General features: G+C 46.2%; 1 protein-coding gene and 1 long non-coding RNA gene across 3 annotated transcripts; one reads left to right on the forward strand and one right to left on the reverse strand.

The window, feature by feature from the left end:
• The first annotated feature begins 31 nt into the window (after window positions 1-31).
• Window positions 32-12,325, forward strand: SMIM7 (small integral membrane protein 7). 2 transcript variants are annotated; one of them, XM_072786868.1, is made up of 5 exons: window positions 32-259; window positions 342-383; window positions 1,062-1,114; window positions 5,387-5,477; window positions 11,207-12,325. In XM_072786868.1, the coding sequence occupies exons 1-5, from the start codon at window positions 234-236 to the stop codon at window positions 11,220-11,222; spliced, it is 228 nt and encodes a 75-aa protein (XP_072642969.1). In that variant the 5' UTR covers window positions 32-233; the 3' UTR covers window positions 11,223-12,325. The 2 variants fall into 2 exon arrangements, with proteins under 2 accessions (XP_072642969.1, XP_072642968.1); XM_072786867.1 differs by lacking the exon at window positions 5,387-5,477 and having other exon boundaries at window positions 133-259.
• LOC140610612 (uncharacterized) lies at window positions 11,674-26,790 on the reverse strand. The gene is made up of 2 exons (XR_012012199.1): window positions 21,910-26,790; window positions 11,674-18,754 (listed from the first exon to the last, which is right to left on the reverse strand). It is a non-coding gene; the product is annotated as an uncharacterized lncRNA (long non-coding RNA).
• Between the last annotated feature and the right edge of the window lie 373 nt (window positions 26,791-27,163).

Genomic DNA, 27,163 nt, shown 5'->3' on the forward strand with positions numbered 1-27,163 from the left:
TCACGCTCCCGCCCCGCCCCTTCTTCGCTACCCCCGAGGCCTCCCCAGCGAGCAGGGGCGCTCGTTCTTTCCTAAAGGGACCTGGGCCTGCGGAGGGCGGGACCCTGCCTGCCTTGGCCTTCGATTGGACCAGTCCTCGCCCGCGCGGCTTCAAGATTGGTCGGCTCTTGCCCTTCTCTCCGCCCCCTCCGGGACTTCCGCTTCCGGTTCTGACGGACGCTTCGGCCGTAACGATGATCGGGGACATCCTGCTGTTCGGGTAATTAGGGGGGCCAGAGGCTGGGGTAAGAAGGGTGAGAGGGACGAGGGGCGGTCCAGGTAACCTCATTCTCCCTTTGCAGGACGCTGCTGATGAACGCAGGGGCGGTGCTCAACTTTAAGCTGTGAGTAGGCCGCTTTGGATCGCGACTCCACCCAGGGGACCGTAGCCCCGCCCCCCGCGAGCGTGAGCCCGCCCCGCGCTGCAGGCCACGCCCCAAGCCCCAGCCAGCCCTCTGGCCACGCCCCCAGCCTGGTCCTCCAGTGACCTTTTGCTTCGAGGTGACTTGAAAGCAAGGCTGCAGTTTCTCGGGGATCTCTCTTCCCGCATCCTGGAGAGCCTCTGGCCCTTCCCCTCTCTCCCCCCCACAATTTCTTTCTTTCTTTTTTTTTTTTTTTAAGATTTTATTTACTCATGAGAGACAGAGAGAGGGAGAGAGACACAGGCAGAGGGAGAAGCAGGCTCCACGCAGGGAGCCCGACACGGGACTCGATCCCCGGTCTCCAGGATCACGCCCTGGACTGAAGGCAGCGCTAAACCGCTGAGCCACCCGGGCTGCCCTCCCCCCCAATTTCTTAGCCCTATTCTGTACCCGCGGACCAACCTCTCGACCCTGGTGGCTGCAGCCCTGTGATTGATGGGTAGTTGATGGCCCAGAAAGGGGCATTGAACCACCCGAGGTCACAGAGCAAGTCAGCTGCAGGGCTAGAGCTGCAATTGAGTGTCTGAGGCCTTCAGGGCTAGGGGACTGAGTGGACTTTATGTCCCACCGAAAGTGGACACTGTCTGTTCCTCTTTGTAGGAAAAAGAAGGACACGCAGGGCTTTGGGGAGGAGTCAAGGGAGCCCAGCACAGGTAAGGCCTCCTTTCTGGACTCTGACATTGGTCCATTGGAGAGAGGACAATTTTTTCTCACCAAGCCCTACCTTAGTTTTCTTTTCAATTGTGTCTGTGTGTATGTGTGTGCGTTTGTGAGAGGGAGAGAGAGCGAGATGGGCCTAATGATGTGCTGTTCCTTCTGTTCACTTCTATCACCCTCTTCTTTCTCCTATCAGAGCTCCCTGGGTAGCTCCTCTAACTTCTTGCAGTTATAATTTTCTTTTACGCATGCTATCATCTGCAGTTATGATTTTCCTTTACGTATGCTATATTTGCCCCTCACACTTGATCTTGCTTGCTTTGGCCCATTCCTGTGTCCTTGAGGTGCCTATCCTCCAGCATGAATGAATGAATGAGCAGGTACCTGTTCTTTCAGAGTGCTGCAGACCTGTTCTTTTTAAATTAGGTGCCAACATTAGCTTCCAGATAAATCAGATGTCATGTAAGGATTCAGATGTCTGATTTATCAAGAAAAATCTGAACATCCTAACAGCTCAGGGTTCAAGCAACTTCTTGGCACCCTTGGATCAAGTTGAGAAAAACAGGACCCCAGTGAGGCAGGGTCTGTGGCCTCTACTTCCTCCCAGCCCCAACCCCCTCATCTTTATATCATCTTACCTGTCCTGGAGGCCCTGAAATTTACACTTTCTGACGAATTTATTCATGTAACTGAAACCTAGTGGGACCTGCACATGACTCTTGTGTCCATGCATTTATTCATTCACCAAGCATTTACTGAATACTTGCCACGTGCTGGCCACTGTGCTGGATGCTGGGGACACGGCAGGGAATAAGACAGAAATTCCTGCCTTGTGGGTTGTACTACTCTGGGGTGGGACATGCAGTTCCTAAACAAGGAACCAATGGTGATGGAGGTGATGTTAGGTGAGCATAGTGTTGGGATTGCTGCTCCAGCTGCGGTGTGTGGAGGGAAGTCCCCCTGAGGGGGGTGGCATTGCAGCCATGGGTGCCATGATGGAGTGTTTCATGAATGCGATAGGAACACAAAGGCGCAGTGAATTTGATGACGATCTGACCACTCCCTTTCATTGGGTGCCTAGTTGGTGGTGGCTGCCTTGCCAGGTGCTTCCTGTGGGTGTGTCACTCCACCTCTATCCCTTTTAGATAGGAAACTGAGGTTCAGGGTTGTGGCTTGACTTGCTTGTGACCATGTAGGAAATCAGTGACTGTGTCGTGCTTCAACCTGGGTTTTTCTGCCCCCAGAGGTGGTCTTCTCAATCACTAGTCCATCCATCCATTCATTCTTTGGTTCATGTGTTTCATTCAGCAGCTGTATATATTGGTTGCCCATTGTGTGGAAGGTATTGTACCAACTCCTGGGGTGGTGGTCTAGAGATCTAAATTGGAGCTGGGGTGGGTGGGAGAGTAGAAGGACTTGATGGTGGTGAGAATGTCAGTGATCAGGATGGTCACAACAGTGACTTCTCTCTGATCAGGGGCTCTCTGCATGTTCCTTCCAGCCAGTCCTCTGTGCTTGCTGCTGCCACTGTGGAGGATGTGCCTCTCCCTGTGCCTGGCTCACCCCTGATATCGTAGTGGCTACATTTGTTGAGAGCCGTCTGTGTGCTAGGCACCGTGCTTCCTAGTGACTTGTCACCTCCATTTACACAGGAGGAGGCTGGTGTATGTATAGGCTAAGGACTGAGCAAGGTCACCTGTGTGGGAGGGCAGGAAACTCCTGCCGGTGTTTAAGGTTGGAGCTTATGCGCTTCGTCGAAGTTTTCTGACCCTTGCTCCCCGACATAGGCTAGGTTGGAATGCCCCCTCCCCCGCCATTGTATGCTCCCATGGCACCTGGTATGGTGAATAGTCAGGTGTGTGATTTCTTGTTTAGCATTTTTCCTGCGTGTGATCTTCTTAGGGCAAGGATACCTATCTTTTTCCTTTGTTCCTCCCTGTGTCCCCTGAGGTTGGCTATTGCCCAGAACAAGTGGCCTTCAATTAGCATCTGTTGATGGCAGGAGAGCCTGTTTTTGTGATGCTGGGCCCAGAGAAGGGCCTCGCAGGCAGTGCCTCTCAGACATCCTGGGGATGGACCTGTGTTTGACATTTGCAGTTTGGGCTGGGCTGCATGTGGCTATCCCAGTGGGTTGAATAATACCGGGCTCGTCTAAACTGTTTGCTCATCGTGTATTGGATGGTGCTGCGGTGCCAGGTGGCTGTGTAAATTTCTGAGCTCCTGCCTGGTATTCTGTGCTTACTGGGCAGCCCTGGTCTAGAGATGACACTTTGGTTGGCACCCTTGTGGATTACCCCACCTGGACCCATTTATTTCATTCTGGAGGATTAGAGAGGGAGGATGATTGACTTAAAACCCTGGAGGAAGGTTCTGGAACCCATGCCTCTAGAATCTTAACGTACTAAACTGCTTCCCCTTGGAATGGGTTCTGTTCTGTGGCATTGGGGGAACTAGTGTAAGTCATCATCAAAGCAGAACTCCGCTTTTACTTGCCTGAATTAGTATGCTTTTTCAGTGCCAACACCAAAAACCCAGCCCAAAGTGGTTAAAGAAAATTGAAACCTCCAAGGGTAGAACTGTTTTCAGGCACCACCCAGACTGAGGCCTTAAATCAGCTCTCCTGCATGACCCTCTCCAGCTCTCTCTTTCCTTCTGGGTTGATTTTACTATCAGTCTGGCTTGTGTTGACAAAAGATGACCCTAGAGCAGAGCTTGGCACAATTTTTCTTTTCTTTTCTTTTCTTTTCTTTTCTTTTCTTTTCTTTTCTTTTCTTTTCTTTTCTTTTCTAAGATTTTATTTATTTATGACAGAGAGAGAGACAGAGAGAGAGAGAGGCAGAGAGAGAAGCAGGCTCCATGCAGGGAGCCCGACGCGGAACTCGATCCTGGGTCTCCAGGATCACGCCCTGGCTAAGGTGGCGCTAAACTGCTGAGCCACCTGGGCTGCCCTGGGCACAATTTTCTGTTAAGGTCTCAGATCGTAAACATTTTAGGCTTTGTGGGTCACACATTCTTGGTGCAGCATGTCAACTCTGTTCCTTGAAAGCAGTCATGCGAAAGAGAGGCATACCTTGTTTTATTGTGTTTGCTTCTTTTTTCAAGAAAATATTTTATTTATTTATTCATGAGAGAGACAGACAGAGACATAGGCAGAGGGAGAAGCAGGCCTCCTGCAAGGAGCCCAATGTGGGACTCGATCCTGGATCCCAGGATCACGCCCTGAACCAAAGGCAGATGCTCAACCGCTGAGCCACCCAGGTGCCCCTTATTGTGTTTCTTTATCATGTTTTGCAGATACTGTAGTTTTACAAACTGAAGGTTTGTGGCCACCCTGTGAGCAGGTCTGTTGGCACAATTTTTCCAATAGCATTTACCCACTTCGTGTGCCCATTTGTCACATTTTGGTAATTCTTGCAATTTTTTCAAACTTTTTCATTATCACTGTATGTGTTATGGTAATCTGTGATCAGTGATAATCTGTGATCAGTGATTATGACTTGCTGAAAGCTCAGATGACGGTTAGCATTTGTTAGCGGTATTTTTGTAATTAATGTATCTACGTTATTTTTTAGACATGATGCTACCACACATTTCATGGACTATAGTGTAGTGTAAACATAACCTTTAGATGCACTGGGAAACAAGAAAATTCATTTGACTTGCTTTATTGCAATGTTCTGGAACTGAACCCACAGTATCTCTGAGGTATACCTGTATAAAAATAAGCAGGCATAGATGTATTTTGATAAAGCTTTATTAGTAGACACTGAAATATGAATTTCATGTAATTTCTGTGTCTCACAAGATACTGTGTTGGTTTTCTTTTTAACCTTTAAAAAGTGTTAAAAACGTTCTTAGCTAATGGGCCATACAGAAGTAGGTGGTAAGGGCAGGCTTTGGCTCACAGGCCATTGTTTGCCAACCTCTGCCCTAAAAGACTGGGCTTACATCTTCCTGGCCAAAAAGGGTGATAGAAAGCAAGTTCCTCTTTCCCAGTAGTTGAGACAAAAGTCCTAGGATTGACTCTTATTGGGCAGACATGCCCCTCCCTGAGCCATTCAGAGGCTGGGGGCTCTCAGGGTCTGGTTAGTGGCAGCTCCTGCCAAAGGGCCAAGGTTTGGGGAGCAGAGGTGACCCACAGGAAAAGCTATGCTGCCCCCAGAATGTGGGTCAATGGGATCGGGGCAGGCAGACACTGCAGAAACACACTGCAGCCGTCTCAGCAGAAATGTCAGCAGGGCTTGTAAAAACGCGTTCTGACTTTCCAGGTGACAACATCCGGGAGTTCTTACTGAGCCTCAGATACTTCCGAATCTTCATCGCCCTGTGGAATGTCTTCATGATGTTCTGCATGATCGTGTAAGTCCAGCCTGCCTGTCCCCTTTGTGTCCCAACCCTCCGTGTTGTTCTCCAAGGTGACCCACTACCTGGTTGTTCTCTGGCCTCTCTGTCTTCATTTTGGAGTCACACTTTCTGCTTTCAAAATAAGAACTCTCCGAGCTAGAGAGGGGAGCAGGGTCTGCAAAGGTTAAACTGTGTCACTGTGGTCTAGGCTGGAGCTTTGATTGGAACACGGTGTTCTCTGAGTCCTGGCTGTTCCTGGCACCTAGCAGAGGCTGCCAAGAGATGCCTTCCCTTGAGCCCATGGCCCTGTCCACCTCTTGCCAGCTCTGCTGTGTTTAGCCTATACTTGGTATCTGCCAAGGTGGAAAATGTGGCTTAATGGCCACTGTGCTGCTGGGTCCTGCTTCTACCCTGTCAGTAGCCAGCAGAAGTGTATTTATTCAGACTTTTTTTTATCTGTTTTCATGCCCATTTTCCATTTCCTCATTAGGCTTAAAAAAATCGAATTGGATTGGTTTTCCTTCCACAGTCAGAGCCTTAATTTTAATGCTGCTGATAATGAATTGTGAGACACAGTAGTGTTAAGCAGACTCAGGGGAAAAACAGTAGGAGAATCTGGCAATCACTTGGGCTAATCATGCTGGGCTGGTTCCATTCTTGTCCTAAAGAGGAAGAGAATGAAAAGTCAGCTCTCCCGAGTAATTGAGATTCTGAATTTGGGGTTGCTGGGTGATCCTTGTGCCAGCCCAGTGGCTGTTTGAGATGATTCCTGGACTTGGGAGATTTTTTTTTTTAAAGATTTCATTTATTTATTCATGAGAGACCCACAGAGAGGGACAGAGACATAGGCAGAGGGAGAAGCAGGCTCCATGCAGGGAGCTTGATGTGGGACTCGATCCCTGGACCCGGGATCACACCCTGAGCTTAAGGCAGATAGATGCTCAATCACTTAGCCACCCAGGTGTCCCAGGACTTAGGGGTTTCACTGGGCTACGGAAAGTGTTTTAGAGCCCAGAATGAGGACCGTGATATATGCCCAGAGAAGCCCTTTTCGGGAGCTCATATGAGGCCTGCCCGGGTACAAAGAGGGCTTGTGAAGAAATCAGGGAATTTGCACACGATAGGGAGTATCATTAGGATTCACAGGAAGTAGGACAGTGTCAGGTGGTGCTCTTCCAGCTTTGGTCTTTCCAGGTTCCCACTTGTGCTTTCCTCCCTTCATTTATTTACAACTATTCAGCGTGGGCTGTGCCTTGGGCTTATAGCTGAGACCAAGATAGGCATAGTTCCTGCCATCAGTGAATGCACAGTATAATAGATGGGACAGGAACAGAAAAATAAATAGGGAAAAAATCACTAATGAGGTGAATGGGAGGTTCTCAGTTTAGGAGATGGTCAGAAAGAGGCTCACAGAGAAGTGCTATTTAAATAGAAACCTGGGCAGCCCGGGTGGCTCAGTGGTTTAGCGCTGCCTTCAGCCCAGGCCGTGATCCTGGGGACCTGGGATTGAGTCCCACGTCAGGCTCCCTGCACGGAGCCTCTTTCTCCCTCTGCCTGTCTCTGCCTCTCTCTCTGTCTCTCATGAGTAAATAAATAAAATCTTTCAATCAATTAATCAATCAAAACCTAAAGAACATGTAAAAGCCTTGCCATTTGCAGAGCCGGAGAGACATGATAGCATGTGCAGAGGTCCTGGGGGCAGAGAAGAACACTGTGTTTTCATCATTCTTTTATGTCCATCAGCTTCATCATCCTCTCGCCCAGCTAGCTCCCTTTACTGTTCATTTGCTGGCCTGTGACCAAGATGGTCACCTTAGGCTCTGTGACCTCCTGGCTCAGCCCAAGGCTATCTTTGTCTGTAGCCCGGTGTCCTGATTTTGCTTCCTGGGAGCAGAGCCTGATTGACCTAGCTAGGTGTGACTCAGGTCCAGTTAGATTGGGGTTATCCTGATTCCAGCATAATCACTTAGGTCAAGTCAGCAAACCACAGCCCATGGGCCATATCTAGTCTGCTTCCTGTTTTCATGAATGAAGTTTTATTGTCATACAGCCACACCTATTTCTGTGACTGCTTGTGCACTACAGCAGAGGGGTTTGAAGCCATGTGACAGAAACTGCTAGGCCTACAAAGCCCAAATTCTTCATCCTGTGGGTTTTTGCCGACCCCTGACCTAGGCCATCTCTTTCAGTAGGGGCCACAAGTGAGGGAAGATCCTCTTCAGAAAAAGGTCTGTCAGGGAGGCAGTGAGTAGCTTTCCCAGGATATTAGAAAACTGGAAATCACTGGGGGCACTTGGGTGGCTCAGCAGTTGAGCGCCTGCCTTCAGCCCAGGGCGTGATCCTGGAGTCCTGGGATCCAGTCCTGCATCAGGCTCCCTGCATGGAGCCTGCTTCTCCTTCTGCCTATGTCTCTGTCTCTCTCTCTCTGTCTCTCTCTCTTTCTGTGTCTCTCATGAATAAATAAATCTTTAAAAAAAAAAACAAAAATGGAAATCACCTAAATGTCCAAGAACGCGGGAAGAGTCAGGTAACTCAAAAGGATGCCCATCCAAGCAGCTGTCACGGCACTATCACTGTTGATGTGCTGAAAGTTCTGTCTACATGGGGGGCAATGTTTTGCAGGTAAAGAAGGCTGCCTGTCACTTATATGCACACTCTGGCCTCAGTTGTGATTTGCATATAGCAAACATTGAGTACATGCCTGAAGTCTGTGGAGAAAACCCTTCCAGCCAGGGAGTTGGAAGCATCTACTCCAGGCTGTCCACAGAGATGACTGTGCTCAGATTGGAGAAGAGATTAACAGGGCCTGAGAGGATGGTTTGCGGTTCCCTGCCCCCACTTTTATATTGTTTGAGCTGAGCTACTTTGGAAATTTTTAAAAGTCCTGAAAAACATGAAATTTGGAGAGAAACGTGCCTGAGTGTTTAGGAACCAAGAGTATTGATATCTGCAACTTAAGTATGAAATGCATCAAAAATAAGGTAGATAAATGAATAGGTACGCTGTAAAGCAGAATTATTTTTTATTTATTTATTTGAGAGAATGAGAGCATGGGCTGGAGGAGGAGTAGAGGGAGAAGCAGACTCCCCGCTGAGCAGGGAGCTTGACATGGGACTCGATCCCAGCACCCAGAAATCATGACCCAAGCCAAAGGCAGATATTTAACTGACTGAGCCACCCAGGCACCCCAAGCAAAGTTTTTTTTTGTTGCTGTTTTTTAATTCAAGAGAGAGGACCCCAAGCCAACTCCCTGCTGAGCCTGGAGCTTGACGTGCGGCTCCATCTTATGACTCCGAGGTCATGGCCTGAGCCGAAATCAAGTCAGAGGCTCAACTAACTAACCACCCAGGTGCCCCAGTAAAGCAGTGTTGATTGTAGAATTGAGGTGGTATATATGTGAGTGTTCACTGAACTATTCTTTTAACTCTTCCATATGTTAAAATCTTCATGATAAAATGCTGGGTGGGAAGACAGGGAGAAAAATGAGCGTGTCAAACCATGGAGAATGATTAATAAGTAAAAAGTGGAAGTCAGTCTTTACAGTTCAGAGTTTTGTAGTATATTCATGGGGTTTTGAAACCCCTGGCATAATCCAGTTCTAGACATTTTCATCACCCCAAAGGGAAACCTCAGACCCATTAAGCAGTAACTGCCCATTCTTCCCTCCAGTTCCTGGTAATCAGTTAATCTACTTTCTGTCCTTTTGGATTTGCTAGTTCTGGGTATTTCATGTAAATGGAATCGTAACGATATATGGTCCCTTTTGTGTCTGGCTTCTCTCATGCAGTGTGATGTCTTAAAGGTTCCAGCGTGTTGTAGCGTGTGTCAGCACTGCATTCCTTTCTGTGGCTGAAGAATAGTCCATTGTGTGTCTGTGCCACAGCTTGTTTATCCTCTCATCAGTTGATGGATATCTGGGATGTTTCCATTTTTTTGGCTGTTTATGAGCATTGCTGATACAAATACTTGTGTACAAGTTGTAGTGCAAACTTAAGGTTTCAGTTTTCTTTGCTCTATACCCAGGAGTGAAATTGCTGGGTCATATGGTAACTCTGTATTTGTCCTTTTGAGGTTCTGCCAGAGTAGTTTTTAAAAGTAGCTGCAGCAATTTGCCTTCCCACCAGTAGTGTATGATGGTTCCAATTTCCCCCACATCCTTGCCAACGCTTGTTATTGTCATTATTTTTTTTTAAGGATTTTATTTATTTATTCATGAGAGACAGAGAGGCAGAGACACAGGCAGAGGGAGAAGCAGGCTCCATGCAGGGAACCCGATGTGGGACTCAATCCAGGGACCCCAGGATCACGCCCTGGGCTGAAGGCAGGCACTAAACCGCTGAGCCATCCAGGGATCCCCTATTGTCATTATTTTTGATTAGAGCCATCCTAGTGGATGTGAAGGTTGATTAGCATTTCCCCAATGGTTAATGACATCAAGCCTCTCTTCATGTGTTTATATTGGTCATTTCTATATCTTCTTTGAAAAAATGTCATATAAGTCCTTTGTCCATTTTTAAATTGGGTTATAACTGAGTTATAAGGTATTTTTTTTTATAGTCTAGAAACCAGTTCCTTACCAGATACATGATTTGCAAGTATTTTCTCCCATTCTCTGGGTTGTCTTTTTTACTTTCTTGATGGTATCCTTTGAAGTGCAAAAATACTTAATTTTGATAAATTCTAATCTATTTCTGTAGTTTCATCGTTTGTGCTTTTTGTGTTGTAGCTAAAAATCGTTGCCCAAACCAAGGTCATGAAGATATAGGACTAAGTTTTGTTTTAAGAGTTTTATTATTTTGGGATCCCTGGGTGGCTCAGTGGTTGAGCCTTCAACTCAGGTCGTGATCCTGGGGTCAGGGGATCAAGTCCCACATCAGCCTCCCTACATGTAGCCTGCTTCTCCCTCTGCCTATGTCTCTGCCTCTCTCTCTCTCTCTGTGTCTCTTGAATAAATAAATAAAATCTTAAAAAAAAAGTTTTATACTTTTAATTTTACTCGTTAGGTCTACAATATACTTTGAGGTAATTTTTACATATGGTGTGAGGTAGGGATCCAACTTCATTCTTTTGATGTGGTGATCCTGTACCATCTGTTGTTCTTTTTTCAAAAGGCCTTTTTATCTTGGAAAGAGTTTAGATTTAAAGAAATGTTTCAAAGATATATATATATATATATCTTTATGTAGGAACTCTGTTATCTTCACACACACACCCCTCTCCAGGCCTTTCCTATTCAGATTTTCTTCACTGAATAGAGTTAACTGTAATCACCTGTTTACTCAAAAATACCTTTTTTTTTTTTTTTCAATTTATGAAAGTCATCACTGACTTACATTAATAAAGAATGGGCTAAAATAAAATGTTATAGATTCTGATGAAGGAGATACTTTCTTAAATAGCTTTTTTCTTTTTAAAACGTACCATGTTGGGATGCCTGGGTGGCTCAGTCAGTTCAGCACTGACACTTAATATCAGCGCAGGTCTTGATCTCAGGGTTGTGAGTTCAAGCCCTGTGTTGGTCTCCATGCTGGATGTGGAGCCTAGTCAAAATAAAATAAAATATACTTTTTGGTAGTGTTAAGTATATTCCTGTTGTGTAACAGAAAATTTACTTATAAAATCAATAAACAATATAAAATAATCTTAAAAATAGTGACATAAAATATTTTCTGAAAGTGTTTTCCTAGCTAGAGCTTTCCATCCTTTCCATCCTCATGGCCATTTCTGCCCTCTGACTTTTCCAGGCTGTTTGGCTCCTGAGCCCCAGATACACACCTTCCTGGGAACCAGGAACCAGGAACCACCTTCCCAGATGCCGAGTCTCCCTTCTTCCGTTCCTGACGACTTCAAGAATGGTTTTGACCGGAAAACCAGCGACCTTCCCAGAAAGCCCAAGTTCTTGGTGGGTGGAAAAAATGTTTGCCAAGCTGCACACGGCTTCCCAGCCACGTCATTGTTTTCTTTTCAAAGATATTTTCACTTTGGTCTCTGCGTTGAAATGCTGTCTACTTAAGGAGTTTTAGGAGGGCTTATGGAAGGGGATGTGATAACATTGCATTCCCCACAGACAAAAGAACGTGTCTTGATTGTTTTTTTAGATTGAAATTCCTCTTCTACCAGCCTTCTACGAGAAACTCATTTCTGGATGTTTCTTGCTTTATTTTTAATAACCATCCTTTTTGGTTCCAGTTATACAGATTTTTCAAAATAATTTTTATCCAGGGATCTGAAACAGAAAGGTTGGCTTTTAAGATTGATGCAGCTTCTTTATTGGACTATGTTTAGGAATAACAAGCGGGTTCATTGTTTCTGGGCCTATGTCCAGATTCCTTTCTTGTCTCAATGGGCTCTGCTTGGCCACTGAGTGTCACTGAGGTCATCCCCAGGACTTTAAGGGTAAAGTATTACTGATTCCCATGGAAGAGAGGTACAGAACAGTTGGCAGGCACAGATGTGGGTTTTAGGAGAAACTTTGCCCTGCCTTAAAGCCCTTCTGTTAAAGTAACTCTTGGGGCCACTAATTGTATAGTTTCTGGAATGAGAGTGACATACGTGGTAATACTGGGACCCAGTTCTGAAAGCTTGAAACTTGGGGTCTTCTTTTCAAATGAGTGATTTCATGATTGAAGAGCAGTGAGCCTCATTCGAGGAAATACAGCATTTTGGACAGAAGCTTCTTTGAAAGGCAGGTCCTTTAGCGCCAAAATGAAATGCCGGTGGTCAACATCCAGACCCTACAGTGTTTCATTTGTTTGTTGTGGTTTTTGAAATCCTGATTTGTAGGTAAACCTGGTGGGAGGAAGAAGTAAATCTACGGACTTTCAGAACTCAGCATTGAAAATAAAACTCATTTCTAAAAAGGATCTTTTGTTTATACATTTTTTTTTTTTTAAACCAAGAAGTTAGTTGACTTCCAACTGGAGTTGTTTTGAATTACCCTCTGGGAAACGCTGAGGAATCATTTTGGAGGCTGTCAAAAAAGTGAGAAAAGAAGCACTGTTAGATTTCCCCCTTTTGGATTTTCCTTAAAAAATGTCAGGCCAGAATCGGGCAAATGTGCTTTTGACCTGGCTACTTTTAGAAGTATTGAAAGAGCCAATGAGAACAGTAGGGTTTTGCTAGACCAGGGTCAAATCCACTTTTACTGCTGCTTAGCTGACATTATTCTGCTCTAGTGCTCCTATAATTTAATTCCCTTGTCAAACCCCGGCCTACAGTTTGTCAGTATCAGGGAACGTAGCTGTTGAATCGAGCTTCATCTGGGCCTGTGTCCTTGTCAGCAAGAACAGGCGTGTCGAGATCTGGGCTGGTCATCCCTCCAGCTGTGTCAATGGTGCGAGGAAACCGAGGAAACCTCGCTGCCTTATTCAGACTGCTGCTGATGTTTCAATGAGGCGAGGCATTTGTAGTTATGGGGATGAATCATGCTCTGAGAAGAGAATGCTGTCATTGAGATTTTGTTTCAATAGTTGTATTTTTTCCCAGAGAACTGTTACCTCGTTGTTAAGCTCCTGCAAGCAGTGTAGCTTTGGAGGCTGCTGTCCATTTTAAAAGTTGCATCTCCCGGATGTTCATCTTTAGGAAGCTTTTCAAGAACCCTGGTTCACATAGAAGGTTATCGAAGTTTGAGTTTTGGGTGCGTAGTGTTGCCCAACATTTAAGTGCTCACGTTCTGGGCCAGTTAGACCTGGGTTCAAGTCCCATCTCTGCTCCTTGCCAGTGGGACCTTGGCTGCTTGCTTCCCCAACCCTTGCCTCAGTTTTCAGTTTCCGAAATGGGTCTGGAAGTCCCATCTGCCAGGGGTCGTTGTAAGGGTCAGCACCTCAAATGTGGGCCGACTGATTGAGCACCTGGCACCCAGAAAGCAACTGAAAACCCGGGTGTCCTCACTGCCAGCATCTTCTGTACTCTCACCCGCATTCGTGCATGCAGTCTGCACACACACCGTCAAAGGGATGTGACATCATTTAAAAGCATTAGAAACAGCTTTCCAGCATGAAAAACCTTCTCCTGTCTTCCTGTTTCCTTTCTAGCATTTTCATTACATGTATCGATATTCAGGCATACCTTGGAGATATTGCAGGTTCAGTTCCAGACTGCCCCAATATAGCGAATAATTGCAATAAAGCAAGTTAAATGAGTTTTTTGGCTTCCCGGTGCATATAAAATGTCGACACATTTATGTTTACACTACACTGTGGCCTCTTAAGTGTGCCGTAGCATCACGTCCAAAAAACCAGCGAGCTTACCTCAATTAAAAAATATTTTATTGCCAAAAAATGCTAATTGCCATCTGAGCTTTCAGTGTGTTGTAATCAGTGATCATGGATCACCAAAGCAAATACGGTAATGATGAAAAAGTTTGGAATGTTGTGAGAATTAGCGAAATGTGACACAGACACAAAGCGACCAGATGCTGCTGGAAATATGGGGCCAAGAGACCGGTGACGGCAAACCTTCAGGTTGTAGAAAACACAGTGTCTGTGAAGTGCAATGAAGTGAGGTATGCCTGGATACGACGTGGCTTGATAGGAGATAAGGTGGTGTAGGGTCTACTGTGTTCATTTCAGCGTCATTTCCTTCATATTTTCTGGGCTGCCAGACAGGCTTCATGGTGCTGGGTTTTAATTACCTCACGATGTCAGTAAATCTCTCTTTGACCTTGGCCCTCTTGCCTGTCCTCTTGTATGTGCTTTGAACTTGTACTTCGCCCACTGTTATAAATGCCATTGTGATTATTATTGTGATCTTTGTTGGCTCCCTTCACTGGTGCTTCTGCAGAACCTAGGGAGGCCACATCATTGTGTACCACCACTGGAGCTTTAGTGGCTTCTGTTTTGTTTTATGTTCAGGTTTCTTACTTACTATCAATGCATGTTCGTTGTAGACACAATTGTAAAATACAGCCTTCCTCTAAGGAATAAAACCACCGATAATCACCTTCCCCACCTTCCCTCATCACTCAAGGTACACATCCTTCTGGCTCTTTCTCTCTGCATGTGCCTTGGGTATGGTGCACACATTTTTGTTACATAAATTGTATCTTTGTATCTTTAGCCTGCTTTTGTCACCTGAGAATACATTTCTATATTTTTTCCTACAATTACCGTTCTTAATAACTGCAAATAAGTCTTTATAATGACGTGACATAATTGCTTTAACTTGTCCCAGCCAATGGAGACTTACTTGAGTTGTCTCAAGTTTTTATCTATTATAAATAACACTGTGATGACCATCTCAGTATCATCCTGAATGAATTCTGGGGGTCACCTTTTTTTTTTTTAAGATTTTATTTATTTATTAGAGAGAGTGTGTGCATAGCAGAAGGAGAGGGAGAAATAGACTCCCCACTGAGGTTGGAGCCCGACGTGGGGCTTGATCACAGGGCCCCAAGATTGCCACCTGAGCTGAAGTCGGGTGCTTAATTGAGCCATCCAGGCACCCCTTGGGGTCACTTTTAAAAAGAGATCTGTCTTGACAGCTTTGGGTTAAGAACTCCAAAGAAAAATGCATCTTGGACGGTTTGCATCTTCCTTGTTCATTTGTTCATACATATGTACCTTCATATATATAAGAACTGGGTTCTAAATCCCCATCAGCTTTGACTGGGAGTGGTATTAGGCTACTTCAGTTGGTTTTAACCTGTTAATAAGGACGAGATTTTTCAGGCTTCATCTAGATAACTTTCTTTGTGCAAGCGACTGCAGTTGATATCACACCAGTTGGCTTTCCACCTTGGTCTTGATTAGGGACCTTAACCACCATCTATGTAATAAATACCCACTGCTACTTGCCCAGAAGCATGTTACATGGGGTCACGGCCAAGTGAGAAGCTGCATGTTGAGAATGAAAACAAGGCCGCAGTTGGCCACACCTTTTCTTTGGGATTCATGTTGGAAACCCCCTTTCGTTTCCTCCACTTTGGCATCTCGAGAGGTGGAACATGTCCTTTCTTTGGTGGGTTTCTCATTGCACTTCAGTTTCAGTTGTTCTAGAGCAGAAGTCAGAAACTATGGTTCCCAGGCAGAGCCTGGCCAGCTACCTGTTTTTGTAAATAAAGTTTTATTGGCACCCAGCCACACTCCTTCGAATATCTATTGTCTAAGGCTGCTTTAGTTCCTTCTTGATATAATGGCAGAGTTGTGACAAAGACCATCTGGCCGATGGAGCTGAAAATATTGTCTTCCTGGCCCATTTATGTGATACATTTGCTGACCTCTGAGCTAGGGGACGATAGAGAATCTCAAGGTGCCCTTTCCCCCCAGAGCCACTCAAGTGGAGTTATCAACATACTTTGTGGTCTAGATTTTAATAAATACATTCGAATTTGCTGAAAATTGAGCCAGCCATTTTCAAGCATATGCTTAATAGACCAAAACATAATTTTATTTCTCTTGATAGTTAGGGGAGAGATCTCTTCTGGGCTCCCTGTGATTCTCCTGAGTGAGAGCTCCTCCGCGCCAGCCACACAATGTGATAATGAGATCGGCTCTCCTCTGAAGTGGTTAGATTTGAAAAGCCATCGAGGCTGTCATTAGTGAGGCATTTTCTTTTCATTTCAACTGTTTCATTATCTCCTCCTTAACCACATTTGTGTTTATGAAATATTTGACAAGCCTCCCGATGTTTTCCCATGTTGATGAAAGACGTACGCTGTTTGTGTATAAAGCAAAAGGCCTGGTCTTTTTTAAAGGAAGATATAAATTCTACTTGGGGGTTTGTTTTCATCATTCCCTTGATTTCCATTATTGCACAGAGAAAAGTACTTGATCCGCTTTGAGCCCCTCTGGCACTTGAGAGTTGCTGGAAATGAGAGTTTGGTAATAGTGAGCATTCCTGCATGAGAAATTGAACAGAGGGGTCTAGAGCAAGATAGAAATTCAAAGTCCACATTTTTCTTTCTTTTTTTTTTTAAGATTTTATTTATTTATTCATGAGAGAGACAGAGAGGCAGAGATGTAGGCAGAGGGAGAAACAGGCTTCCCGCGTGGAGCCCGATGTGGGACTCGATCCCAGGATCCTGGGATCACACCCTGAGCTAAATGCAGACACTCAACCACTGAGCCACCCAGGTGCCCCAGTATTGTGTTGTATTGTATTGTATTTCCTTTTATTTTATTGTAAAGACATAGGTGGATTCTGTTCATCTGTGTTTAGTTCACATTATTGTTACAGCTGTTAGTGATAAATGTGGGCCACAAGGCATGGAGTATGCTAGGGGGAGTTGTAGAAATTCTTTTAAGGGGAATAGAGCTTTAGTGCATTTAATTAGAGTTTATTCTGCGAATCAGAGGAAAACATGGAAAGGATGGTTATAGTAGAAAGCAAGGTAGAGGTCTGGGCTGGACCCAGGCTCTGTCCCTTACGGAGTGTCATGTGGGGCAGTGAAGTAGCATCTTTGTACCCCCATGTCGTCATCTATGATATGAGGACAGTGAGAGAGAGAGAGCTTTAATGTGTACCTATAACCTGCCTCACACTTGGTGGGCATTCAATAAATGGTAGTATTTTTGTTGCTGTCATTTCTTTTGTTAAAAGACCTCCTTGATGGGTTTTGTGAAGCTTAAATGAGATAGTGCCTTAGTCTGCTTGGATCATTATAACCAAATGCCACAGACTGGGAGATTTGAACAACAGACATTTCTTTTCTTATGTTTCTGGGGTCTGGGAGTCCAATCAAGGTTCCAGCAGGACTGGTTCCTAGTGAGGCCTTCCTCTTTGGCTTGCAGACTGCTGCCTTCTTGCTGTGTGTTCACATGAACTTTCCTTTGTATAGTATTTGATCAAGGGCCCACCCTATGACCTCAGTTAACCCGAGTTACCTCCTTAAAGGCCTTAAATCCATATATGGTCACTTTGGGAATTAAAGCTTTAACAGATGAATTTTAGGGGACACAGTTCAGTCCATAACATATGGTCAAAGGTCTGCCTGTAGTAGAAATTCAGTAGCTGTGAGTTCGTGTCCTTTGCTAATATGTTTCAAGGCATTAAGAACTTCGAAGAACTCCCTGTGGCCCAGGAACGCTGACCCTGATGACTGATACAGAGGGATTTGCCTCCTGATGTTCCCTAGTGTAGTATTTGCGTGAAATGGAGTGATGGCTTCGATCATAGTGTCTCAGGCTTTGGTGTCCTCATGAATCCCTGAGGGGTCTTGGCAAAGTGTGAATTTGACATAACAGGTGGGGGGTGGGGGGATGGGGGGAAGGGGACAGGCTGCGGTATTGCATTTCAATCAGCTCCCAGGTGATGCCCATGTTTCTGATCCCCAGACCACACTTTGAGTAACGATGCTGTCTGTTCAGTAGCCACTAGTACCCTGTGGGGCTGTTGTGACCCCAACCCTTGAGTCCCAAGTACATTTCAAGTGCATTTCATGGCAGAAACCTCTAATTGGGCAACACTGCCTCTAAAAAAGAGAGAGTAAAAGGCTTTCTTTGTCAGGGACCTGCATGAGTTGCCCGGTGGCTGCTGTGACAAATGGCCACACTTCATGGCTTAGAATAACACAGATTGATGACCTTACGGTTCTGGAGGTCAGAAGTCCAAAATGGGTCTCACTGGGCTAAAATCAAGGTGCTCGCAGAGCTGGTTTCTTCTGGAGGCTCTAGAGGATAATCTATTTCCTTGCTTTTTGCCACTTCTAGAAGCTGTCCACATTCTGAGTCTGCAGCCCTTCCCTCTGCCTTCCAAGCCAGCAATGGTTGTTCAGGTCTTTGTCCTGATATCTGATTCTGCTTCTGGTTCCTTCCTCCTCACTTAAGGACCCTTGTGATTACATTGGGCCTACCAACTGGGATCATCTAGAATAATCTATCTTAAGGTCAGCTGATTAGCACCCTTACTTCTGTCTGCAACCTTAATTCTCTCTTGCCATGTATCATCATTTATTTGCAGGTTCCAAGGATTAGGACTGGGACATCTTTGGGGGTGGGGTGATGTTATTCAGCCTCACACAGGGCCAGACAGTAAATACTTTTGGCTTTGTGGACCACACAGTCTCTTGCTTAGCTGTGCAACTATGCTGTCATAGCATGAAAACAGCCAGAGGCAGCACACATCTGACCAGGCCTTGCAGGCTGTATGACTTCTTTTTGTATCTTTAACTTTCTTATGGAAAACTATGAACACGCAAAAAAGTAGACCAGTGCTGTGATTTCCTGTGTACCTGTCAGCCGGTGGGTTTTGAATCTTATGCTTTGTTGTACTTGACTGATTGTCTGCACCAAACATCTGTTACCCTTGTAGTCAGGAAAGAAGAAACACACACAAAGATGTCAGCATCAGAGCATCTAGGAAACGTGAGGAAAACCACCATCATTACCACGTTTTGAGGTTAAAAAGAGAAAGACACAGATAGAGCTTATGGAACATTTATCCTTCTCCGTACTCCTCTTCCACAAGCCTGGAATGGGGAAGAGCTCGAGATGTTCTCAGGGCAAGCGGCAGCTCCTGTTAGATGGGCTGTGGGTTAGACCCTTTTCAAGTAGGACATCTGCTTGCTCCTGTTTCCTGAACTCTCTTTGTGATGTTTTACTGAGAGAAGGAAATCTCATCCAAGTTTGGTGAAATCATCCAGCTCTGAGATTCATTTTAAGACAAATGAACTGTGGAGTTGCTGGGATGATGGGAGGAGGGAACCTTAGCCATGGAGGGCTTTGGAGGGGGACGGGGGGCGTTGCAGTTGGGGGACATACAGTTCCCTGGTTTGACCACTTTGCATCAAAATTTTACTCCTTCTTGGGAGTCTGTGGGCCTCAGCAACCTTGGAAAGCACACTGCAGGTTTGGGAGAGGCCAGGAGGAATTTTGATAAATGGCTTGGTCTTGTGCATATGTGTTTGTGCGTGTGTAAGAAGGAGAGAGGCGTATATGGACAAGTACGTGTGACATGTGAGGTATGCGTATGGTATGTGTCATGCGAGTTTGTGGCCTGTCAATGTGTGTGATACATGATGTGTGTGTAGCACGCATGTGATGTGTTCTGGGAGTTGCAGTATGTGTGTGTGTGGGGCAGGTGTGGTGTGAGATTGTGAGATAAAGGAGGTGTGGAATGCGCCCATGTGCAGTGCATTTTGTGTTACATGTGCTGCGTGTGATATGTGTGAGGTGTGTGGGGTGGAGCTGGCATGTGATGTCTATTTGTGTGTTACATGCACCATTAGAGGTGGGATTGGGGTTCCTTTTTTTTTTAAGATTATTTATTTGACAGAACGATTAGAAGAGCACAAGCAGAGAGAATGTCAGAGGGAGAGGGAGAAGGAGGCTTCCCGTTGAACCCAGAGCCTGGTGTCGGGCTCTCTCCTAGGACCCTGGGATCCTGACCTGAGCTGAAGGCAAATGCTTAGAAGACTGAGCCACCCAGGCGCCCCTAGGGTTCTTTCTTGAACTGCACTTTTTCTCTTACTACATGGACAGAAGTCAGTCATCATGCTGAGGCTTTATACACATAACCTTTATGCTTTGGCACAACAAGTGGTGGCCAAAGTATCACTGTCATCCCATGTTTCCTAATGAGGAAATTGAGGTCAGTCCAGGGAAGTGACTTGCCCAAAGTCCCTGAGGTTATTAGCAGACCTGACATGAAGCGTGGTCCCCTGACCCTTTTCTCTTCCTGCTGCACTCTCACCAGAATACTTTATTTGGGCTCTACCACCTGCTTGCTGGCATGGATTAGGAAAGCATGTGGCTCGTGCCAGCACACAGTAGCTCCTTACCTGTGAGACCTGTCCAGAAGCCTGGGATACCAGAGCCAATTCCAAAGTCAGAACCTCTCTTGCTTTCTAGCAGCATGCTGCATATATGCCACGACCCCCCTGAGGCATCTGCGCTAGCGCTCTCTCATTGAAGAATAGTATTTCTTTAGCAAAACAGCCTAACATTCACACAGACCTGGCCCAGCAAAGACCAAACAGCCTTGGACAAGCTTTGCCAACCAAATGGGTGTCATGCAAAGTTAAAGAAATTCTTTGGGCTTTTTGAGCAGTGGGGTTTGGGAACAATGGAGAGGGGGTCATGGGCCTGCACTGTGAGTCCCTACCTTGTCCCTTACTTGCCAGTGATTTGGGGACAGGTCATCACTCCTATTTGTGTGTCAGTTTCTCTGTCTGTGACACCGATGGCTCAGGACCTAGTGTTGCCAGGACTTGACACTCTTCCTCTCTGTGTAGCTTGTAGTGTTTGTAGGAAATACTTTCTAGATCATATAACCTCTCATCATGTTGCTTTCAATGTCAAAGTGCAACACTGAGCTTTTGTTTCTAGGACATTCTGTTGGCCAGTTTGGGACCTTTTACTGTGGCTTCTGTCTGCTCCTGGTTGCTTTTTGACATCATTCCCTTGGTTCTTACTGCTCCTCAGGGAAATGGCTTGTACCTGATTTGGTTCATTATGTTTCTCTACTGGCCTTTGCACCCAGAGTTCTGGGTTAGGGTCATCATCTTGTCCAAAATCCAGTCACATGACTTTAGCTAGGCCACTCCTCTGAGGAACATGGACCGGGGTACCTGGTTGGATAGTTAGGTGACCAGTGTGATAGGAGGGGAGAAAACCCACTCTTAGGGATGGTGACGAATAAGGCTGACCAGGAACCCGGACAGTGTATATATGTGGCATGTTCCAGTGGGTGATATGTGTGACGTGCGGTGTGTGGCAAGCGGGCCTCACAAGGCCAAGGGCTTACATGAGATGAAGTGGGAGTCCCCTAAGTTTTAAAGCAGAAGACAAGAAGATCCAAACCCTTTGTCATCCAGAGCTGTCTGGAGCAGAAAAAAGCTACAGCAGATTGGTACTTTATCCTGCGATTCCTTTACTGAGGAAAAAAAGATGATCTTATTTCTGTGGACGCTTCAATAAAATGTTTATCAAAATCATTCACTAGAGAATTAAAACAGTCCCTGATTTTATTTCTTTGCTTAATAAGAGTCACTGCGAGAACATAAAACTGCATTAAGCAAAATGACAGCCTCTACTCTAGCAGTGATTTAGATCACTTTATCAAGTGATTAGATTATTTGAGCACTTCAAAGGCACCATTTTAGCAAGTTTTTTTTGGAGGTCTTTTTTAAAAAAAGAAAAGGCAAGAAGAATTTTATGATTACAAACCAAAACCAGACAAAATCGGTTTTACAGTCTCCCAAGCATATTACCTTATGTGTCTTCTTAAGAATTAAGTGCAAATGAAAGAGATCCATAGGAGTATACCTGTAGCTACCAGAAAAAAAAGCATGGGCATTCACCAAAAAAAAAAAAAAAAAAAAAGGCATGGGCAGCAGTGGAAAAGTGGAATCAAAAGAGAGAGTGATCCTTTATTCTCTTTGTGTGTACATGTGTGTGTTAAGATGATGTGCGCTGTGTTGTTTTTATGTATGATTATTCTTTACCCTGTACTTAGCTGAAGGTCAGCATAATAAAGGAGATAATTAAAGCTTAAAAAGAAAATAAGCTACCTGGACATGTGTGTGCTGCAGATCGGAGGAGAGAACTGTCAGCAGGCAAGATTGGGACAGGGCACAGGTTCAGGAGAGGACAGAAACAGGAGACACGTGGCCAAAGATAAACAGGCGGGAGGTGCCTGGGAGTTAAGGAGCCATGAGGGCCAGAGGGCATGGTTTGGCATTAGAAAGATCCAGCCTGAAATCCCAGCTGCACCATTTGGGGTGAAGGGGTCATGACTGTGTGTCTCTTCACTGCTGACCTCAGAGTCTTCCTTCCTTGTGTGTCACTTGAGGATTCCATTAGCAACTGTGTCTCTGTTAGCTAGCACTGAGTAACAAATGACCCCAGTACTCAGTGGCTTAAACCCTCTATTATTGAGTCACAGTTCTGTGGGCAGGAAATAGGATGGGGCACAGTGGGGCTGGCTCTGGGCTCCGAGGGCTTCTCAGATCACACGCCTGGCACCTCGCCTAGGGTGTCCCAGCCTGCTAGGATTAGGCATGTGGGCGTCAGTGTTGTCTCTCACTGGGAACCTTGTTCTTCACAGAGGCCTTGGGCCACTACCACTGGTTGAGTCCCTATATTCTGACGTGGCAGCTCCGTGTTCCCAGATCTGCAAAGGTGGATGCCACCCTGCTGCTGCTGCCTCTTTTTCATTTCTTCTCGTGCCTTTTTATGGCTAATATTCCAGCTTATGGACATACATTTCATCAATCTGTTCACCAGTTGATGGACATTTGGTGTTTGTACTTTGCACCTATCAATAGTCCTGCTGGGGACTTAAACCTGTACAAATCTATGAGTGTAGGTTTTCAGTTTTCTTGGCGAGATTGATAGGGGTGGATTTGCTGGGTTGGGTGTTAACTGCTAGGCCTTCTTAAAGCTTCAACCTGGACCAGGTAGGGCATGGTTCTCCTGCATCCTCTAAAGCAAATTGTAGGCCCCTTCCCCCAGAGTCAAGGGGAGAGGCTGACACAAGGGCCTGACTGCCCAGTGGGGTTCATCTTGGTCGTCAGGTAAAGCCCTCAGTGTGCAACCTGACACATGGTAGGTACTCAATGTTATTTTCTTTTTTTACTAAGAATAATACAAAACCAGGGCAGTAGGGAAAACATAGTCTATTAGGATTTAGATGGACATCCATCATAGGCAAATCCATGTTCAGGATTTTGGAGATTATGGGCACGCTTCAGATTAGCAGTATCCAAATCAGAAGATGATAACTAAAGGCTACTAGAGGTCAGAATAACCCAAGCACTGGATGAGGTGAGGAGGAGGCACTCCATGTTCATTCTAGAAAATGCGAAACTTCAGGGACCAGTATCAGAAAAAAGATCACCTGTTATCCTGCCTGTCAGAGATAACTACTATAAAAATTTTGGCTTCTTTCCTTCCAGTATTTTTTCTGTGCATTGGGTGCATGAAGTATAGATTTAATAAAACCAAAATTAAGATTGTAATGTATATATGGATTATATACTGCATTTTAACATGTAATATGAAGTTGGGAGCATTCCATGTTGTTCAATACTGATTTCAGTGCCTGAGATTATCTGTCATCTGGCTGTCTAAATCTTTTATTTACGTATTTTTGAAGTATAATGTCCAGCTTTGTGAAATTTCTACATGTTGCATACACCCATAAGACCACTACCCAGGTGGAATTACAGAATCCTGTGGTCCCTTCCTGTCCATAACCTTCCTGTTTGTGAGTCGACCCCTAATTTATTTACATCCTCACCTTTTACTGAACACTTGGGTTGTTTCCAGTCGTTTGCCCTTGTAAATGATGCCGCTGTCAACTTGCCCGTATGCACACATTTGTCTGGATCTGATTGCTTGCTTTGGATACATTTCTAGAAGTTGTGAAATACTGGGGCAAAGGATATGAACATATGGAAATGATGTCAGTCAAAATGCTGTTAAACATCTTTCTTAGTCCTGCTGTCTCCAGAGTGGCTTTGTCCTCTGGTGTTCCGGTCCTGCTCAAACAATATACTGGGCCCCCAACCTATTTCCAGTGCTTGGCTTCTCAGGAGCAGGCTTTGTGCCTCTTAATATGCCTTTGTGTCCTATCCCGCTACTTGAAGACACAGTAAAGTTATTTGAAGTTCTCTGGTCTGTCTTTGGAGCCATTCCTAAAAGCAGTGATATGGGGACTATTCAAAACCAATTGAAATTTTTTTCACTTTTAGAAAAAATAGGACTTGCTGCAAAGCCAAGCAGGACTCTGAAGCCCATCTCTTGGTACTTCTGAGATCGAAAAGGTTGAATGAGTTAATATATGAGTGTTTTCAAAAATTTCCCACCAGATGTTAAATTCAGAGTAAACAAATTGGTCAAAGTGGGGTAGTGGTTTGCTCGTATTCATTTTTCCTATTAATCATCAAAGCCCTCACATACTTTATTGGGATAAGTCCAATCACCTCGCCTTTGAATTGCCCAACTTCTGGGGGTGTAGGTGTCTAAGGAGGCACAGTTGCCTTTCCTTTCTGAATGAATGAGTCCACCTGGCGAGTCCCTGCCACCATGTGGTGTCGCTGTTGAAGACTGGTCCTGAGCAGTTGTGGGAGCTGACCTGCTCACAGCTTCCTTCTTTGATGTCCTTGCCTGTCCATCTGGCTTGAGCCACTGAAGTTCATTGAGGGAGAAGGAGCTGGCTCCCTCACTGCCAAGCTTGGCTAAGGATGCTCTGCACCCAGGCTCCTAAAACCACCTTCCTGCCACTTCCCATGGCAAAAGCCAAGTCATGGACTCAGAGCCTCTTACCTTTTTGTGGGCCACCTCACTAGCAGGTGTGATGTTCCTTTTCAGGGGCATCACAAGCACAAAATATCTTGTCTTCTCAGAATGGGGGCAGGATAGATGTTCTTGGGACCACACTGTTGTAATGGAAGAACCATTACAAGAGGATTTACCTTGAGCCCCACCTTTTTTTTTTTTTTTTTTTTTTAAGATTTTATTCATGAGAGAGACAGAGAGAAAGAGGCAGAGACACAGGCAGAGGGAGGAGAGGCAGGCTCCATGCAGGGAGCCCGATATGGGATTTGATCCTGGGACCGATCCTGGGACCGCAGGATCACACCCTGGGCTGAAGGCAGGCATCCCTAGCCCCACCTTTGTGTGTAACAGAAGTCATTTCAAGTATCTCTTCCTTGAAGCAGGAAGTCTTGCTAGGTGAACTGCAGTATCTGTCCTGGACCTAAGAGAAGCTAACAGTTTCTTTTTTAAAAGATTTTGTTTATTCATGAGAGATAGGGAAAGAGAGGCAGAGACATAGGCAGAGGGAGAAGCAGGCTCCATGCAGGTAGCCCGATGCAGGACTCCATCGCAGGACTCCAGGATCACGCCCTGGGCCGAAGGCAGATGCTAAACTGCTGAGCCACCCAGGGGTCCCCGAGAAGCTAACATTTTCAAGACTCTCATTGAGTGGTGATCTGATTTTTAACCACTACATCTATGTTCAATGTGGAATAAAACTATATACATATATGTGTGTCTGTGCATCCTAATGTGTACAGTATTTAATATTGCATTCATTTGTTAAATATTTATGGAGCCCCTCTATACGCCACATCTGTGGAGCTGAACTGTATACCTATGTCTTGGTGTGTGTTTAGAGCTGGCCATGCAGAACTCAGTCATCTTAATGTTTAAAAAAAGCAGGTAAGTTGAGTGCTTTCCACATTTTTCTTAAATAACATGACCCATGCAGAACAAATTGCTTCTCTGTGACCCTTGATTAAAAAAAAATAAGATCTTGTACGTCTGAGTTAGAAATTAAAAGAAAGGCAGAACCAGAATATGCTTGGGGGAAGAGCTTGTTGATTTTGCTTATCTTAAGTGAGATAAAGAGTATCTCCAAATGGGCTGGTTTCCAACCTGGACCATGTACACAAATCACCTCATTTCTACGAGGGAGAGGAAATTAAAGGAAGTATTTTGCCCGTGTTTATTTTCTTCTACAAGTGTGATGTAAAACTTTTCACATGTGCAGAAGGAAGCAGCCACAACCACGTGCAGAAACAGCCGTTTTTGCAAATAAAAATGCTTCCCAGAAGCATGACAAATGCAAGACTAACAGGTGTAGCACAGATCCGAGGCGCGCGTGTGGTTCTCATCAGCTGCCTCTCTCCTGTTTTAAATCTAGGTCTTCCTGTAACAACAACAACAAAAAGTTCTCTCTCGGGAGGCTGCGGCTAATAACCCACTCAGCCTGCCTTCTTGCCCCATAACAGTATCGGGGCTTCCAGGCAGCGAGGTGGGGGTGGGGAAGGAGACTCCACTTAGACTTGACATTGAACAATTCTGGGTTTGACCTAGAACTCTGGGTGACCTTGGGCCTCAGTTTCCTCTCTTGTGAAATGCTTTGTTCAGAGAATGAGGGTTTCCGTTTCTCAGCACCCTCCGCGCCAGCAGGGTTCTCCACCGGGGCCGCCCTGCCGGCCAGGGGACGTCCGGCGATGACTAGACATTTCTGGCTGACCTGACCGGAGAGCGCCACCGGCGTTGAACGGGTAGAGCCCCAGGATGCGGAGTACCCTAAAATGCGCAGGACGGCGCCTGCGGCCGGGGCCCGCCCACCCACGTCATCGGTGCCCAGGATGAGCAACCCCGGCGGACTCGGGTTTGCGACCTCGGGGTCGGTGGGCTCCCTGGGCGGGCCGCGGCGTTTCCCGAGCTGGCGTGACGGCTCCGCCTCCCCCCGGAGGCGCTCGGCGACCCGTTTCCGTGATCCCAGCACGCCCAGCGCCGCAGACCTCCGCCCTCGGGGGGGCGCCCCCCGCTGACCCTGCCGCGCGCGCTACCACAACGTGGACCTGTCGCCCTCGCCCTCGGGGCCGAGGACCCCCGGCTCGGAAAACGTGGCAGCCTCCCCCGCCCGCGGCTCCCGTCACCTCCGTCGGTGGGGAAAGCTTTTCTCCCCAGTGAGGAGTCCTTCCGCTGCCCCCCTCTGAGGCGGCCGCCCGGGGCGCCCAGGTTCAAGGACTCGGCGCGCTCCGCGCGTTTCCGTCGGAAACCTCAGTTCCCCACGGCCCGGCCGGGGGCGGGGCCTCCAGGCGGCGGCCGTTGCCCCGCCCAACCGCCTCCCAACGGCTCCCTCGGCCGGGCGGTGGGCGGGGCGGGGCGGCGGTCCAGTGCGCTTGCGCGCGCATGCGTGTGGGCCCTGGGCGGGGCTCGCGCGCAGCCCCGCCCAGGCCCGGCGTCTCCGCCCGCCCTATCTCCCAACCTCCTCAGCGTGGCGCCGACGCTGCGTGCGGCGCG

This window comes from Canis lupus, chromosome 19, assembly GCF_048164855.1.
Source record: "Canis lupus baileyi chromosome 19, mCanLup2.hap1, whole genome shotgun sequence".
NCBI lineage: Eukaryota > Metazoa > Chordata > Mammalia > Carnivora > Canidae > Canis > Canis lupus.

Coding starts and splice junctions, on each gene's coding strand:
- SMIM7 (XM_072786867.1), top strand. CDS start 234: ATGATCGGGGACATCCTGCTGTTCGG. Junction 260..341: donor GGGGACATCCTGCTGTTCGG/GTAATTAGGGGG, acceptor CTCCCTTTGCAG/GACGCTGCTGATGAACGCAG. Junction 1,115..11,206: donor GTCAAGGGAGCCCAGCACAG/GTAAGGCCTCCT, acceptor TGACTTTTCCAG/GCTGTTTGGCTCCTGAGCCC.